The sequence below is a fragment of the Protobothrops mucrosquamatus genome, unplaced genomic scaffold (assembly GCF_001527695.2).
Source record: "Protobothrops mucrosquamatus isolate PMUCROS unplaced genomic scaffold, P.Mucros_1.0 scaffold155, whole genome shotgun sequence".
Classification (NCBI taxonomy): domain Eukaryota; kingdom Metazoa; phylum Chordata; class Lepidosauria; order Squamata; family Viperidae; genus Protobothrops; species Protobothrops mucrosquamatus.
The window spans coordinates 388,199-401,793 of NW_015386519.1; the positions used below are offsets into that span (position 1 = coordinate 388,199).

The window sequence follows — 13,595 nt, forward strand, 5'->3', positions numbered from 1 at the left end:
TGGAGTCCATTTAAGTTCATGCCTACTGCTTCAGTGACTCCATCCAGCCACCTCATTCTCTGTCGTCCCCTTCTTCTATTGCCCTCAATCTTTCCCAGCATTAGGCCCTTCTCCAGTGAGTCCTTCCTTCTCATTAGGTGGCCAAAGTATTTGAGTTTCAACTTCAGGATCTGGCCTTCTAAAGAGCAGTCGGGGTTGAAAAAAAAAGCTCCTCAGAGCTTTACAACTTGTTTAGTTTTGGTCCTGTATAAGTGATAATTCTTACATTCTGTACATCTATATTTGAGGCTGAATAAGTAATTATAAATGGATTTTATTTTTTTCTGCTTAAGACAATTGTCCAAAAATTGGTTAATGTGGAATTTAATATTCTACCCAACTATATGTCATTTCTAGGGGAAGTTCAAGGGATTTCTGAAAATAAATCTTCCATGCAAGAAGTGATCTCATATATTTCAGATTCAGTGTTTCCAAGCCAGACATCTATCTATCTAAATTTGGCACATCTCTAGTTGTTTTTTATTATTTATTAGATTTGCATGCTGCCCATTTCATCTAGAGCAGTGGCCCCTAACCATTGTGGCTTGGCAGCCCGGCAGGCAGAGGCGAACTGGGCCTTGCAAGTGGTGAACTGGTGCACAGGCATGCGGACAGCTCGCACAAGTGGCGGGCCGGTGTGTACCTGCATGAGCGCACAGCTTGTACGAGTTGAGCTGCGTGCATTGTGCTGGCCTGCTGCTCGGGTGGGCCTGTTACAAATAAGTCAGAGCCTAGTAGTGGGCTGGGGGTTGGGGACTTCTGGTCTAGAGGCCACTTATAAGTAGAGTATTGTCTTTAGACACATATCGCTAGTATAAATTTTTATGTTTTATACCAGGGGTCCCCAACCCCCGGTCTGTGGACCAGTACTGGGCCGTGGCATGCCAGCAACCGGGCTGCACAAACAAGCAAAGCCCCATCCGCGGAATGCAGGCAGCACACAAAACCACACCCCCTCCGGTCCACGGAAAAAACCTCTCTCCACGTAACCGGTCCCTGGTGCCCAACAGGTTGGGGACCTCTGTTTTACAGAGCAGATTCCTGCTATATCCCCAAAGGCATGCCTGACTGCTCTTTCAGGTATCTCCTTAAGTACGCATACCACCTCCAAAAATTCTGAAGGTTTGTATGTACATTTGGTTGCTGTCTAATAACTACAGCAGCTTTAAAGACTATGACTGCATACTCAGAGTCAATCAGAAAAAGGTAATGAATGTATTATAGCAGGGTGTTACGTATTTTTCGCACCATAAGACGCACCTGACCATAAGACGCACATAGTTTTTAGACGAGGAAAACAAGAAAAAAAATATTCTATCTAAAATGAAGATAACACTGCATATATCCTTTTTTACCTTTAATATATGTGTGTGTGTGTGTGTCTGTGTGTGTCTGTGTGTGTGTGTGTGTATATATATAAAATAAAGGTAAAAAGATATACCGTATGCAGAGTTCTCTTCAATTTAGATGTCAAAAGGGTCTCTCTGTCTCTCTCTTTCTCTTCTCTTTCTCTTTCCTTTTTTCGTTCTTTTTCTCTCTTTCCTCTCCCCCTTTATCTTTCTCTCTCTTTCCTCTTTCCCTCTTTCCTCTTTTTCTCTTTCCCTGTCTCTCTTTCTCTTTCCCTATTTCCTCTTTCCTTTCTCTTTCCTCTCTCTTTCTCTTCTCTTTCCTCTCTTTTCTCAATCTTTTTTCTCTTTCCTCTCCCCCTTTCTTTCTCTTTCTCTTTCCTCTCTTTCTCTCTTTCCTCTCCCTTTCTCTCCCTCTTTCCTCTTTTTCTTTTTCCTCTCCCCCCTTTCCTCTCCCTTTCTCTCTTTCTCTTTCCTCTTTCTCTCTTTCCTCTCTCTTTTTCCTCTTTTTCTCTTTCTCTTTCCTCTTTTTCTCTCTTTCCTCTCCTTTTTCTCTTTCCTTTCTCTCTTTCCTCTAATTTTCACTTTGTTTCTTTCTCTCTTTCCTCTTTCTTCCTCTTTCCTTTAACTTTCTCTCTTTCCTCTCTCTTTCCTCTTTCTTCCTCTTTCCTTTAACTTTCTCTCTTTCCTCTCTCTTTCTTTCTGTCTCTGTCTGTCCCTGTCTCTCTTTCCTCTCTCTTTCTCTCTTTCTCTTCCTCTTTCCTCTAACTTTCTCTCTCTTTCCTCTCTTTCTCTGTCTCTCTCTTTCTCTTTCCTCTTTCTCTCTTTCCTCTTTCTCTTTCCTCTCTCTTTCTCTCTTTCTCTTTCTCTTTCCTCTTCTCTTTCTTTCCTTTCTTTCCTCTCTTTCTCTCTCTTTCCTCTTTCTTTCCTCTTTCTCTCTCCTCTCTCTTTCCTCAATCTTTTTTCTCTTTCCTCTCCCCCTCTTTCTTTCTCTTTCCTCTCCCCCCTTTCCTCTCCCTTTCTCTCTTTCTCTTTCCTCTCTCTTCTTTCCTCTTTTTCTCTCTTTCCTCTCCCCTTTCTTTCTTTCTCTTTCTTTCTCTTTCTTTCCTCTCTCTTTCCCTCTTTCCTCTCTTTTTCTCTCTTTCTCTGTCTCTCTTTCCCTCTTTCCTCTCTCTTTCTCTTTCCTCTTTCTCTCCTCTCTTTCTCTTCCTTTCCTCTTTCTCTCTTTCTCTCCCCTCTCCCTCCAGGTTAGGAGAGAGAGAGAATGAAAGGCAGACGGCGCTGAACGGGCAGGGAAGGGGGAGCAGGACGGGAGGCAGTGCCTCCCGCCCGCCGTCCCCATTGCCTCCTCGGCTGAACGGGCAGGGAAGGGGGAGCAGGACGGGAGGCAGCGCCTCCCGCCCGCCGTCCCCATCGCCTCCTCGGCCGAACGGGCAGGGAAGGGGGAGCAGGATGCGAGGAAGCGCCTCCCGCCCGCCGTCCCCATTGCCTCGGCCGAACGGGCAGGGAAGGGGGAGCAGGACGCGAGGCAGCGCCTCCCGCCCGCCGTCCCCATCGCCTCCTCGGCCGAACGGGCGGGAAGGGGGAGCAGGACGCGAGGCAGCGCCTCCCGCCCGCCGTCCCCATCGCCTCCTCGGCCGAACGGGCAGGAAAGGGGGAGCAGGACGCGAGGCAGCGCCTCCCGCCCGCCGTCCCCATCGCCTCCTCGGCCGAACGGGTGGGGAGGTGGAGCAGGACAGGAGGCAGCCGAAGAAGCAAGCGGCTGGGAGGCCGCGGCGGCGCCTACCTCCTGCGCCCATCAGCTGGCGAGCCCCGGACCTGCGCCCGTCAGCTGGGAGGTCTGGAGACGGAGACAGCTGGCGTGCAGGGCGATGGGGAAGCGGTGGCTCGGCGGGCGCAAGAGGTAGGCGCGTGCGAATCCTGCACGCGAATGTCAGGCCCACCCGACCATTCAAGGGCTTGCATGGTCGCCGGCGGCGGGGAGCGCGTCAGCGGCCCTTGGGGACCATGCAAGCCCTTGCAGTCACTCCAGCCGAAGAAGCAAGTGGCTGGGAGGCCGCGGCGGCGCCTACCTCCTGCGCCCGTCAGCTGGCGAGCCCCGGACCTGCGCCCGTAAGCTGGGAGGTCTGGAGACGGAGCCGGCTGGCGTGGAGGGCGATGGGGAAGCGGTGGCTCGGCGGGCGGGGACCTGCCTGCGCGCGAATGTCAGGCCCACCCGCCCCATCTGTAAAAGAAAACGTCTTCCGCCCAAGCATAACGCCAGCAATTCTGTGCCACAGAGGCTTGAAACACGGAGACGCGGAGCGGCGCGGTGGGAGGCGGCATTCTCTCCATAAGACGCACAGACATTTTCCCCCATCTTTTTTGGGGGGGGAAAAGTGCGTCTTATAGAGCGAAAAATACGGTATGTAGTTGCATTGGCTCCCATAACTTCCAAACAATCCAAATCTAGATATTGTTGGGCAATATAGAGATTGTTAACTGAGCAATGTTTTTCAACCTTTTTTTTTTTGCCCATGGTCTCCTTCCAAGCTTACTTTTCATTTGTGGCGTCCTAGTCCAGGTCCCATCACTGGTAAATAAAATTTATTTATTAGATTTGTGTGTCACCCATCTTGTCTAGAGATTGTCACTTGGCTTGAAACTAAAACATATGTTTTTATTTATAAGAAAGGCAGTATTTGCAGTATAATCAGTTAGCTTTTCTGTAGCCCCCTTGCACACGCTGTGGTCCCCTGTTGCATATTTTTCATCTGTGGCCGTTTTTCACCTGTTGAAATATCCTAGGGACACCATATGGTCCTTGTTCGAGAACTACTGAATTAGTGGATGTGTACTATTTCTGGCTGTATGTAATAAGGCTTACAGGTGGCTAATTTAGGATTAAGGAAACTAAGCAGCAGCAGTGGTGGCCTCCAATATTTGAAGGCTTTTGCTGAAAGTTGCTAATGAATGAGGTTTGAAAGGTATATCTCTCTGGTTGCTTGTTTTTGAAGTTTGTGGTAATAATAATGATAATAATAAAGTTGGAAGGGACCTTGGAGGTTATCTAGTCCAACCCCCTGCTCAGGCAGGAAACCTATACCATTTCAGACAAATGGCCGTCCAGTCTCTTCTTAAAAACTTCCAGTGTTGGAGCATTCACCACTTCTGGAGGCAGGTTGTTCCACTAGTTAATTGTTCTAACTGTCAGGAAGTTTCTCCTTAGTTCTAGGTTGCTTCTCTCCTTGATTAGTTTCCATCCATTTTAGTAAAGTCACCAATTCTCAAATTTGGCTTGCTGTATTTTTGTGAATATGCATAACATATACCAAGTTAATGTTATCTTCATTTCCTATAACTTTCTGCAAAATTCAGTTATGGGAAATGAAGATTATGTCCTGAGGCTTGGGGTATTTTTTTTTTGTCTGTGACTCCCATCCAGAAAGATAAGATGATTAGATAAAATTATGTTACTTGTGTCCTTCATGAATTCGGTCTCCCTTCTGTTCTCAGCTGAAAGTCTCTGGGATTTACTGCTTACAGCTACAGCTGCTATCTGCAGTTCTGAGCTACAGCTTCTTCTCTTCCATTGTACTTCTCCTACATTGTGAACACATTGCATAGTGCTAATGGCAGATGGCCTTCCCAATTCTTCCTTACCTTTTCAATACATGTATTTTGTTCTTTTGTTTATTTTACTTATTATCATCCTCTATTGTGCTTCTAAAGCAGTGGTTCTCAACCTGTGGGTCGGGACCCCATTTGGGGGTCGATCGACCTTTTCACGGGGGTCGCCAAGCAAGGCTGTCCGCCATTTTTTTTGTCCGCCATTTTTTCCCCCTTTTCCGGCGGGTGCCTTACCTCCCTTGGGCTGGGCCAGCTGGTGGTCGGCCTGCTCCGTCTCTGCCGCTTGCCAGCTACGCCTTGGCCGGCGCAGGGGGCAGAACCACGCATGCGCGGCGCTCCCGGGCAGGGAAAGTCCTCGACTTACGACCGGTTGGGTAGTCCTCGACTTACGACTGGTTTAGTCCTCGACTTACGACCGGTTTAGTCCTCGACTTACGACCGGTTTAGTCCTCGACTTACGACCGGTTGGGGTCGCGGCATTAAAACGGTTGAGAACCACTGTTCTAAAGTATGTATTTAAATGAATTCTAGCACGCATTCTGGTAGAGTGGGTATTTTGATTCCAGAGTATTCCAAGCTAGCTGAATACCAGCCAGGACACATATCTATGTAAGTTCTCCCCTTTTCCAGGGTGGTTGGTGGTACTGTAGAAGAAAATCAGTGGCCAAGGTGAATTTATTTTATAAGTTTCATAAGATGAGGATATGTTGCTAATAAGAAAACAAAAGAGGTTGACCTACTTAGAGTGGAATGACCATATCACTATACCACAAGCTTTAGCTTTATAAACAAATAAAGAGGGGGAACCTCTTCAAACAAAAGGGAACTCTTGGCCACTGTTTAAAGCATAAAGTAAATGCAGTCCCCATTATTTTCCTCAATCTGACCTAATGAATTTTCAAAGATTTGTAATTTAAAAATAATTAAAAACAACAACAGAACATTTGTCAGCTTGGAAATCTGTCTCTATAATCAGATTGAAAGAAAAGGAGTAGACGTAGCTGTGATTTATTGATTTCTGTTGTAAACTTCCCAACAATCACATCTCTGGAGACTATACAAATCCATTAAAACACTTTCTATACAATCAGGTGATATAAAAAGCAGGGAAATAATGTTTATAACATCAGCAATAATAATATGAATCACAACAAAAATATGGCACAAAACTTATAGCAAAGCTAGTAGCAACTCACTGAAGAATTAATAATTGTAAAAACAGTTTTAAAATATCACGGAGAATTAAATAAAATACAGATTTTTTCCTTGGTACTGAATTTTTTTTTTATAGAGGTGATGGCCTTTTAGGGCTGAGCCTTTTCTGAGAAACGGTGTTTGTCTTTCAGGTTCTGAATCAGATAATCCATTAACAAATGTCAGGTCGCACCAAAAAAAATTAAATCACTTGTCCAATGTACCCAAATTTTCAGATGTTTATCAACCAACTCAGCATATTCTTGAGAACAGGTATGTAGGGTTTTGTTTCTCTAATTTTCTTTCTTTTCCAACAGCACAAAACATTAAACAGCTAAAATCAACGTGTTTGAATTGGGAGAAATTATAGTTAGCTGTTCCAAAAGATGGCAAAATAGTTGTTTTTCAGTATGACTTGTTGCAATAATTAGTTTTAAGAATTCAAGGGCTATTCAACTCTGCAGATTGGAGGCAAATACATGCAACCATCTCTTCTTAGGACTTCAATAAAATTATTGGTTCTGAAGCTGGTTTTGGAATTCTTTGGCATATGCCAATTTGTAAATGTACAAGTGTACAACATCAACTATGGATGTCTTCTTGCACAGAGAGTTTTTTTTTTAATTTTTGCAGCAGTAAAGATACAGAAGAAACTGGATCCTATATTATGTTATTGAATGTTGTTGGCAAACTATTTTATTTGGGATGGATTGATGTTTTCATAAAGGGAGCAAGCTTTTATTTATCTTATCACTGTGTTTGTATACAAGCCATATTGAGAACCAGTAGCAGGTGCAGCAAACCCTGATTTCAAAATGATGTCCTTATGTACTTGGGGTCCTGACATCTGAGAAAAGTAGATAAAGCATTTGCATGATGTTATGATCCTATATTTTATCATTCCTTCCTCTTCTGCAAATGTTAAGACTAGTGCATTAATTTTCTTATTTTCTGTTTTCTCCCAGTTTGAGTACTTTTCTAGATAAAATACCTGAAGACCAAAAGACCAACCAGATTAAAAGTGAGCCATCAATGCTGCGGATGAAGGAAGCCAGCCCAGTGGCAGAAGACAGTGGGAACAACATAAATGGGATACCATCAGATTTATGCACAGAGCACATCATTAATTCATCTTAGCTTTTTGAATATTCTTGCTCTTTTTGCTAAGCTGTTTCATTTTTTTTTGAGTTTCACAAAACAGGATATTAATGAATGGAATTGATGGTGATAGCTGTTGCGCTGTATGTGTGGCTTTTTAAGATTCCCCCTCTGCCTCCCCAAAAACTTTTCCTGTATGCCCCATTTAGAAAGAGAGTCTCTGCCCTTCGCTCAATATAAATAGTAAATCTTTATTCAGATTTATGTATATTCTTATTACAGATGGTATGGTTGTTTAATTGAAGGAATGTGTGATTTTTTTTTAAAAAAAAGATGAAATGCTTCAGCATTTATATGTTTTCTTGCAAGCAAAAGTAGCACTTTTAGCAGTCAATTAGTTTATGATGAACTGGTCACTTGTATTTCAAGTGTAACTGGCATTGAAACTTTTTTTCTTTTAACTTGAATGTATAGTATATTATAGAGTAACATGGCGGGTTCTATATTTATTGTATAATTTTGGATTACCTCTTTTCATGTATTTTAAACAAAAAGCAGGGCCTTAGCTTTCAAATGGATAAGATATAAAACATTGTGTGATAATGCCATACAATCTATGACGCCCTACATTCCCCCAAACCATAGTATTTTACATGCCAACTGTTTTTTTTTAAACAATGCTTATGGATGAGGGGTTTTTTAAAGATTATTTCAGGAAAACAAAACTTAAAAAGAAAAATGAAGTACTACAAAATATGGACAAGTGTACACGGGGGTGCTTTTTTAGGGGAAGTCCTTATATTGTGGATACTGTACAGTGAATCAGAGATAAGCATTTTGTCTCTACTTTGTCAAAGTGTTCTTACTGGCCTTTGGAATTCAACAATCAGATAATATGTCATGTTCCTGATGTAAGAATTGTTGACGTGTCTATGCTTGAAGAGCCAATCTATATTTACTAGAATGGAGATACGCCAGATGATTTAAAAGATGATTGTAATATTTTTCCACTGCACAGTCTGAATGTAGATGAGGCATGCTTCAACTAAGCAATCAGTCTTGAACCCCTCTGAAAATGTCAGTTTTTAAAACGAAATAAATGTTGCAATGTGTATTTCAAATTTAAGAGCCTTTTTCCCCCTTCCAATTTACAAATAAGAGCAGACCCAATACCCATTTAGAAGTTCAGAGTAAAAAGTTGACAGCAGTTTTTACAGTGCTTATGAGTTGGGAACAAGTGTTGCAAAGTGGGTGATTGATCAAATGGTGTTTAGAATTAAGCCAAGCATTAAATGATGCACTTTGGAGCAAAATCTGAAACTTCATAGATACTCTGAAGGAGTCTAAACTGACTGTAACTAAGTGGGGAAAAGATACTGGGGTGATGTAACTCAGTAAAGATGTGAACTCACCAGTGGAAAAAGTGACATTGAGTAAGGACTTCTAATCCAGAAATATACCCAATTGATGCACAAAAGGGATTTGTGCAAACGCTATCCAAATTGCAGGTGCCATCTGTTACTCAAGGAGCAGAGAGTTCATACTGCGCACCAGCTATGTATGGAACACACCCCCTCAAAAAAAAACTTCCCATAAAAATGGAAAGTTCCCAGGCCAAGGGATCCTAACTGCCATAGCCAGTCTAATTCAGTTGAAGCTTATTCTAACCCTAACCCTGACAATGGTGGAGGGCCAAGAAAGGAGAGGAGGAAGGAGCACAGGAGCTCATAACCTATCACTATGAGAGGCCTTGCAATAGCCACAGCATGCAGACCAGACTTCCAAATGATCTCTCATAATTGCTGTAGTCACCAACATTGTCATCGGAGTGTGTAAGTTCTACAGAACACCAGAAGCGAGCATACCCAGCTTACTCCCATCACTGATGTAAAAATGGACCCAGTCAGATACAGGTCCTCGATTTAACAGTTCATTTAGTGACTGTCACTGAAAAAAAATGACTTATGGCCGTTTTTCATACGACCATGGCAGCATCCCCAGGGTCACATGATCAAAATTCAGATACTTGACAACTGACTCACATTTATGATGGTTGCGGTGTCCAGGAGTCATGTGATCACCTTTTGCGATCTGACAAGCAAAGCCAGTTGTTTCACGGAACAACTGTGTTACAAAACAACTGCAGAGATTCACTTAACAACTGACAAGTCATAAAATGAGGCAAAACTCTATAAATGTTTCACTTAGCAGCATAAATTTTGGGCTCAATTGTGGTCATACGTCAAGGACTACCTGTACTATATAACTCACCAACATGCAGAGGTGGACCATAATCAGATCCATTATCACTGCAAAGATCCCAGAGGCCTCTGGCAACTGAGAAACAATATGCTGGACTAAGATTGACCTTGGCCTGGTCCAGCTGGTCTGTTGTTACATTCTTAGCTCTTTCTCCACCCTTGCAAAGGAGAGATGGTTTGAAGGACATCTCCCAGGAATCAGATATTGTATCTTAAACCTTCAACGGGTTTAATTAAGCTAATTATAGCAAGATGCAAGCAAATTTAATAAATAAATTACTAATATTGTGTGTTGTTTAAAAATAAATTTATGTCTAAATTGTAACGAATACGTTGCAGTTTTAGGAAACCTGAGAAGATTCTGCCTATTATAAATATGAATGGATCAGGAACAATTCTATTTGCTTCGATCTTAAATCACAGCAACCACCCAAATAAAGGAAAAATAAATTAATAGCAATGCAACAAAGCAAATTGCCAAGCAGTAGAGACTTTTTCAAGCATGATTAGCAAAAATGCTTCTATAATGGCATTTCTTACAGTGACATTTGATTCCTGTCACAAAGCTAAGAGGAAAAAAAGTGACTCACAAATAAATTATATCTGAAAGAAATAGAAATATTCTATTTGTCATTTGCTTACGACATTCATAGTTTCATGCAATATTTGGCAATATTTGACAGTGAACAAAAATAGATCTTTGATTGACCGGTCAATTGAGAATATTTGACTGATGAACTGACTTGCCAGGTCAGTGAAAATTTCAGTAAGGTTATATTCAGTTAATTAGTATCTAACAGTGAAATTGCAATGAAGAGTTGGCCCACTGAAAATAATCTGTATTTGTGACTATGTGCAACAAGCTGGACCCAGTTTAATTTAGTAAGCATTTATTTTCATAATCAATTTGCTCGGCTGCATTCAGTACAGCTAAAATATGAATTAATGATTTTATTACATTTATAAATTAACCCTCACTCATCAAGTTCCAGGTTGATGAACTTATTATAAGGCCAAGGAACAGGAACTAATGTGACATAATATAAGCTGAGAGTGGAATTGAAGTTAGAATACAATAAATTATTAAAGTATTCTTCAGTTATCTTTAACATTTATAAGGGCTGCCTAATAACCTTGTTCTCATAAAGAATAATAAAATAATAGAAAGCAAGAAATTGCAGCAGAAATAATACATTTTTATTAAATGATTTTTCTTAGCATAAAATACAAATAGAAATAAATAGAAATAAAGACAATGGAAAAAAAGAGGGGAAAAGAATAAAGGCGATAAAATGAGGGAAGAGGATAAAAGAAAGAAATCAAAAGCAGCAACTTCTGACATTTTTGGTGCAATAAGATACGTAATAAAGTTATAGTATCAAATTTTTAGTTTTTTGTTTTGTTATAATTATTAATACCGGGAGAGATATAGCCAGTTTCACCTCATGTCTAAAACTATATATTACAACAGGTAACTAGCAGCTTTGTTATAAATATCAAAGATTTTATGAGACCTGGCCAAAAGTTGTTAAGAAGGTGTCAAATGAATCTCACTGGAATGCTACCACTAAAATGATTTTCCCCATCAGCCATCCTCCTCAGATTACTTAGCGGTCAAATAGTAGTCCAATTGAGTTGAGATGGTTAAAGCAGGACTAGGATTAATTCTGTTCTTACATAATTCTTCAATCAATCTCACTCACAGACCAGAATTAAAAATTAAAACATTGAAATAAAACAAAACAGAACAGAACAGAGATAACAGTATATTACAGTTAGTGGTGAGTTGTAAGACAGGTGGCCAACCTCTGCCTAATTTTACAGATAGCAGAATTTAACTACATTCAAAGAAAACATATAACGCTGATCCAATTAGTAAAAACTGCACACAAAAAAGATCAGAATTTCCTGGATATTGCATCAAGTGAAAAGTTATGAGTCCATGAATCTTTACAGAGGTACAGTATAACAGGTCATGTTCTAAGGATTCAGTGGCCCCTTGTGCACGGGGTGGGGGGGGGCACAATCTCAGCTCATATGGGACTTTTTTGTATCTGCCCTCCAGAATTGCTGTGGTGAGAGCATCACCACATGCTAGAGTTAGTGCCCTTTCGAAATATAGAAACAGTTACATAATAATATACCTTATTTCTGATGTATAGGGGCTACATAAATCTTGGCTTAATTTCAAGAACCTCTTGCAACTGAGGTGTAGATGTATACAGTAAGAACAATTAATCAGTGAAACAACTTGTCACTGGAAGTTCTGGATGCTTCATTATTGCAGGTTTTTCAAAAGAGATTGGGCAGCCATTTGTCCATAATGTACAGGAGTTGGACTAGAAGGCTTCCAGGGTCCTTTTTAACTCTGTTATTCTGTATTCTGCCATCTTTCCTTTTCTTAATGGTCTCCAGGATAAGGAAGAAGAGTATTTTTTTTTTTTAGAAAGGGATATCATAAAATGTGACAGAAAAGAATGGGGCTTGACTTTATTCTGACCTTACTGTAATCTCTGCCCATTAGTGCCTTAAAACAACTTATTCATAAAAGAGAGGGGAAAAAATCTTATACCTGTTCTAAACACTTAAAAACTGAGCCACTTATAAACAGATCTCTTGTATAGAATCTAATCTGGACATATTATACTATAGAATAAAAAGCAGAGAATTCTGCTTAGTAACAATGAGCCTGATTTTTGCTTTCCTAAGGTGACTTGTTTTAAGAGGAACAGAAGGTTCTTATTGATCCATAGGTCAGCCTGAACCCAGCCTTCTGGAAATTTCTGGCTCATAGTCGTTTCCATTTTAACCAGACATTTACCTTGGAAGCTAGAGTATTTGCTGATCATTACTGATATTTTCACTTTCAAATAAATTCTTTGGCCATTGTGACCTGCATCACAGGGCTATGTAACCTTGGCAAGTAGTGTTGCCAGAATGTAAAAATAATTTTGAAAAATATATTGTGAACTAATATATTTTAATTTTTAGTCTTATGAATACTTATTTATCCTTCCCAGACCTTTATATGACTTGTCAGTATTTGCTTCTGGGTGTTCTTCAGAATGGTTGCCAAGATTTCAACAAAATGTGGGGGGAAAAATAAATATATTAAATAATATTTATTTTTATTTTTTTCATTTATCATATATTAAAGGACAATTTGGGGGGAAATAGTCAAAGTTTCTGGATCTCAGGTTTTATTTGATTTAAATCCTATCACAGACCCATAATTTCAAAACTTTCATGATTTTTACCCATTGTCCTGTAGGAGATAACTAGGCTGAGCCTGATGGAGGGGTCAAACGCATCATCATTCATGAGTCCCTTTGCACCTGCAAAAAATTTAACACCACTCCACCTTGAATTCCTACTATTCTTATCTCACACTAATTTCCCTTGGCCGCTAGTAGTTCAGATTCATGTCAAGTGTCAGGAAAATCAGGAGATCCAGACAGTTCAAACGGGTGTAAAGGTTTATTGTAAGTTTGAGCTTTTACAAGAATCTGAACTACTAGCAGACAAGGGAAATTAGTGGGAGATAAGAGTAGGAGGAATTCAAGGTGGGCTGGACTTACATCTCTTGTGAGCATGAAGGGACTCAAGACCCCTTCCTCAGGCTCAGCACAGTCATTTCCTACATGCCCCCTTTCTTTCTTTTCTTTTGGATCCTTTAGTTATCTGACTGACTTCTTCAGCCATCTCTCCCCTCCTTTCAGCCTCTCTCAGTGACATGCGGCATTGAAAAGGAAGAGGAAGGGCCCAGTATAACAACTCTTTTTTTTCAATATAAAATTTTATTGTTTTTATCATAAAAGAAAAAAGAAATACATCACAGATATTACACAGTGTTTTATCCCATCCCCCCACCCCCCGGACTTCCCAAACCAAACCTAGGCTAATATTCAAATACAAGTAAACAAATATTAATATCTCTAACTCCAAACTCTAAACTTAAACAATCCATCTCCTCCGTGTTAATAAAAATTATTCATTTAATTAGTTCTTCAAATACCCAAAATCTTTACCATTTCAGCAAGATAGTTTA

The 13,595-nt window shown here is 40.5% G+C and overlaps 1 protein-coding gene across 1 annotated transcript in view; it reads left to right on the forward strand.

Moving 5' to 3' along the window:
- The window catches only part of SSX2IP (SSX family member 2 interacting protein), a 29,087-nt gene extending 20,691 nt beyond the window's left edge, over positions 1-8,396 (forward strand). The window contains exons 13-14 of the mRNA XM_015813421.1: positions 6,341-6,461; positions 7,154-8,396. Coding sequence (XP_015668907.1) covers positions 6,341-6,461; positions 7,154-7,325 — 293 coding nt within the window. The 3' untranslated portion in view covers positions 7,326-8,396. The remainder of the gene's footprint in view (positions 1-6,340; positions 6,462-7,153) is intronic.
- Positions 8,397-13,595: the final 5,199 nt, after the last annotated feature.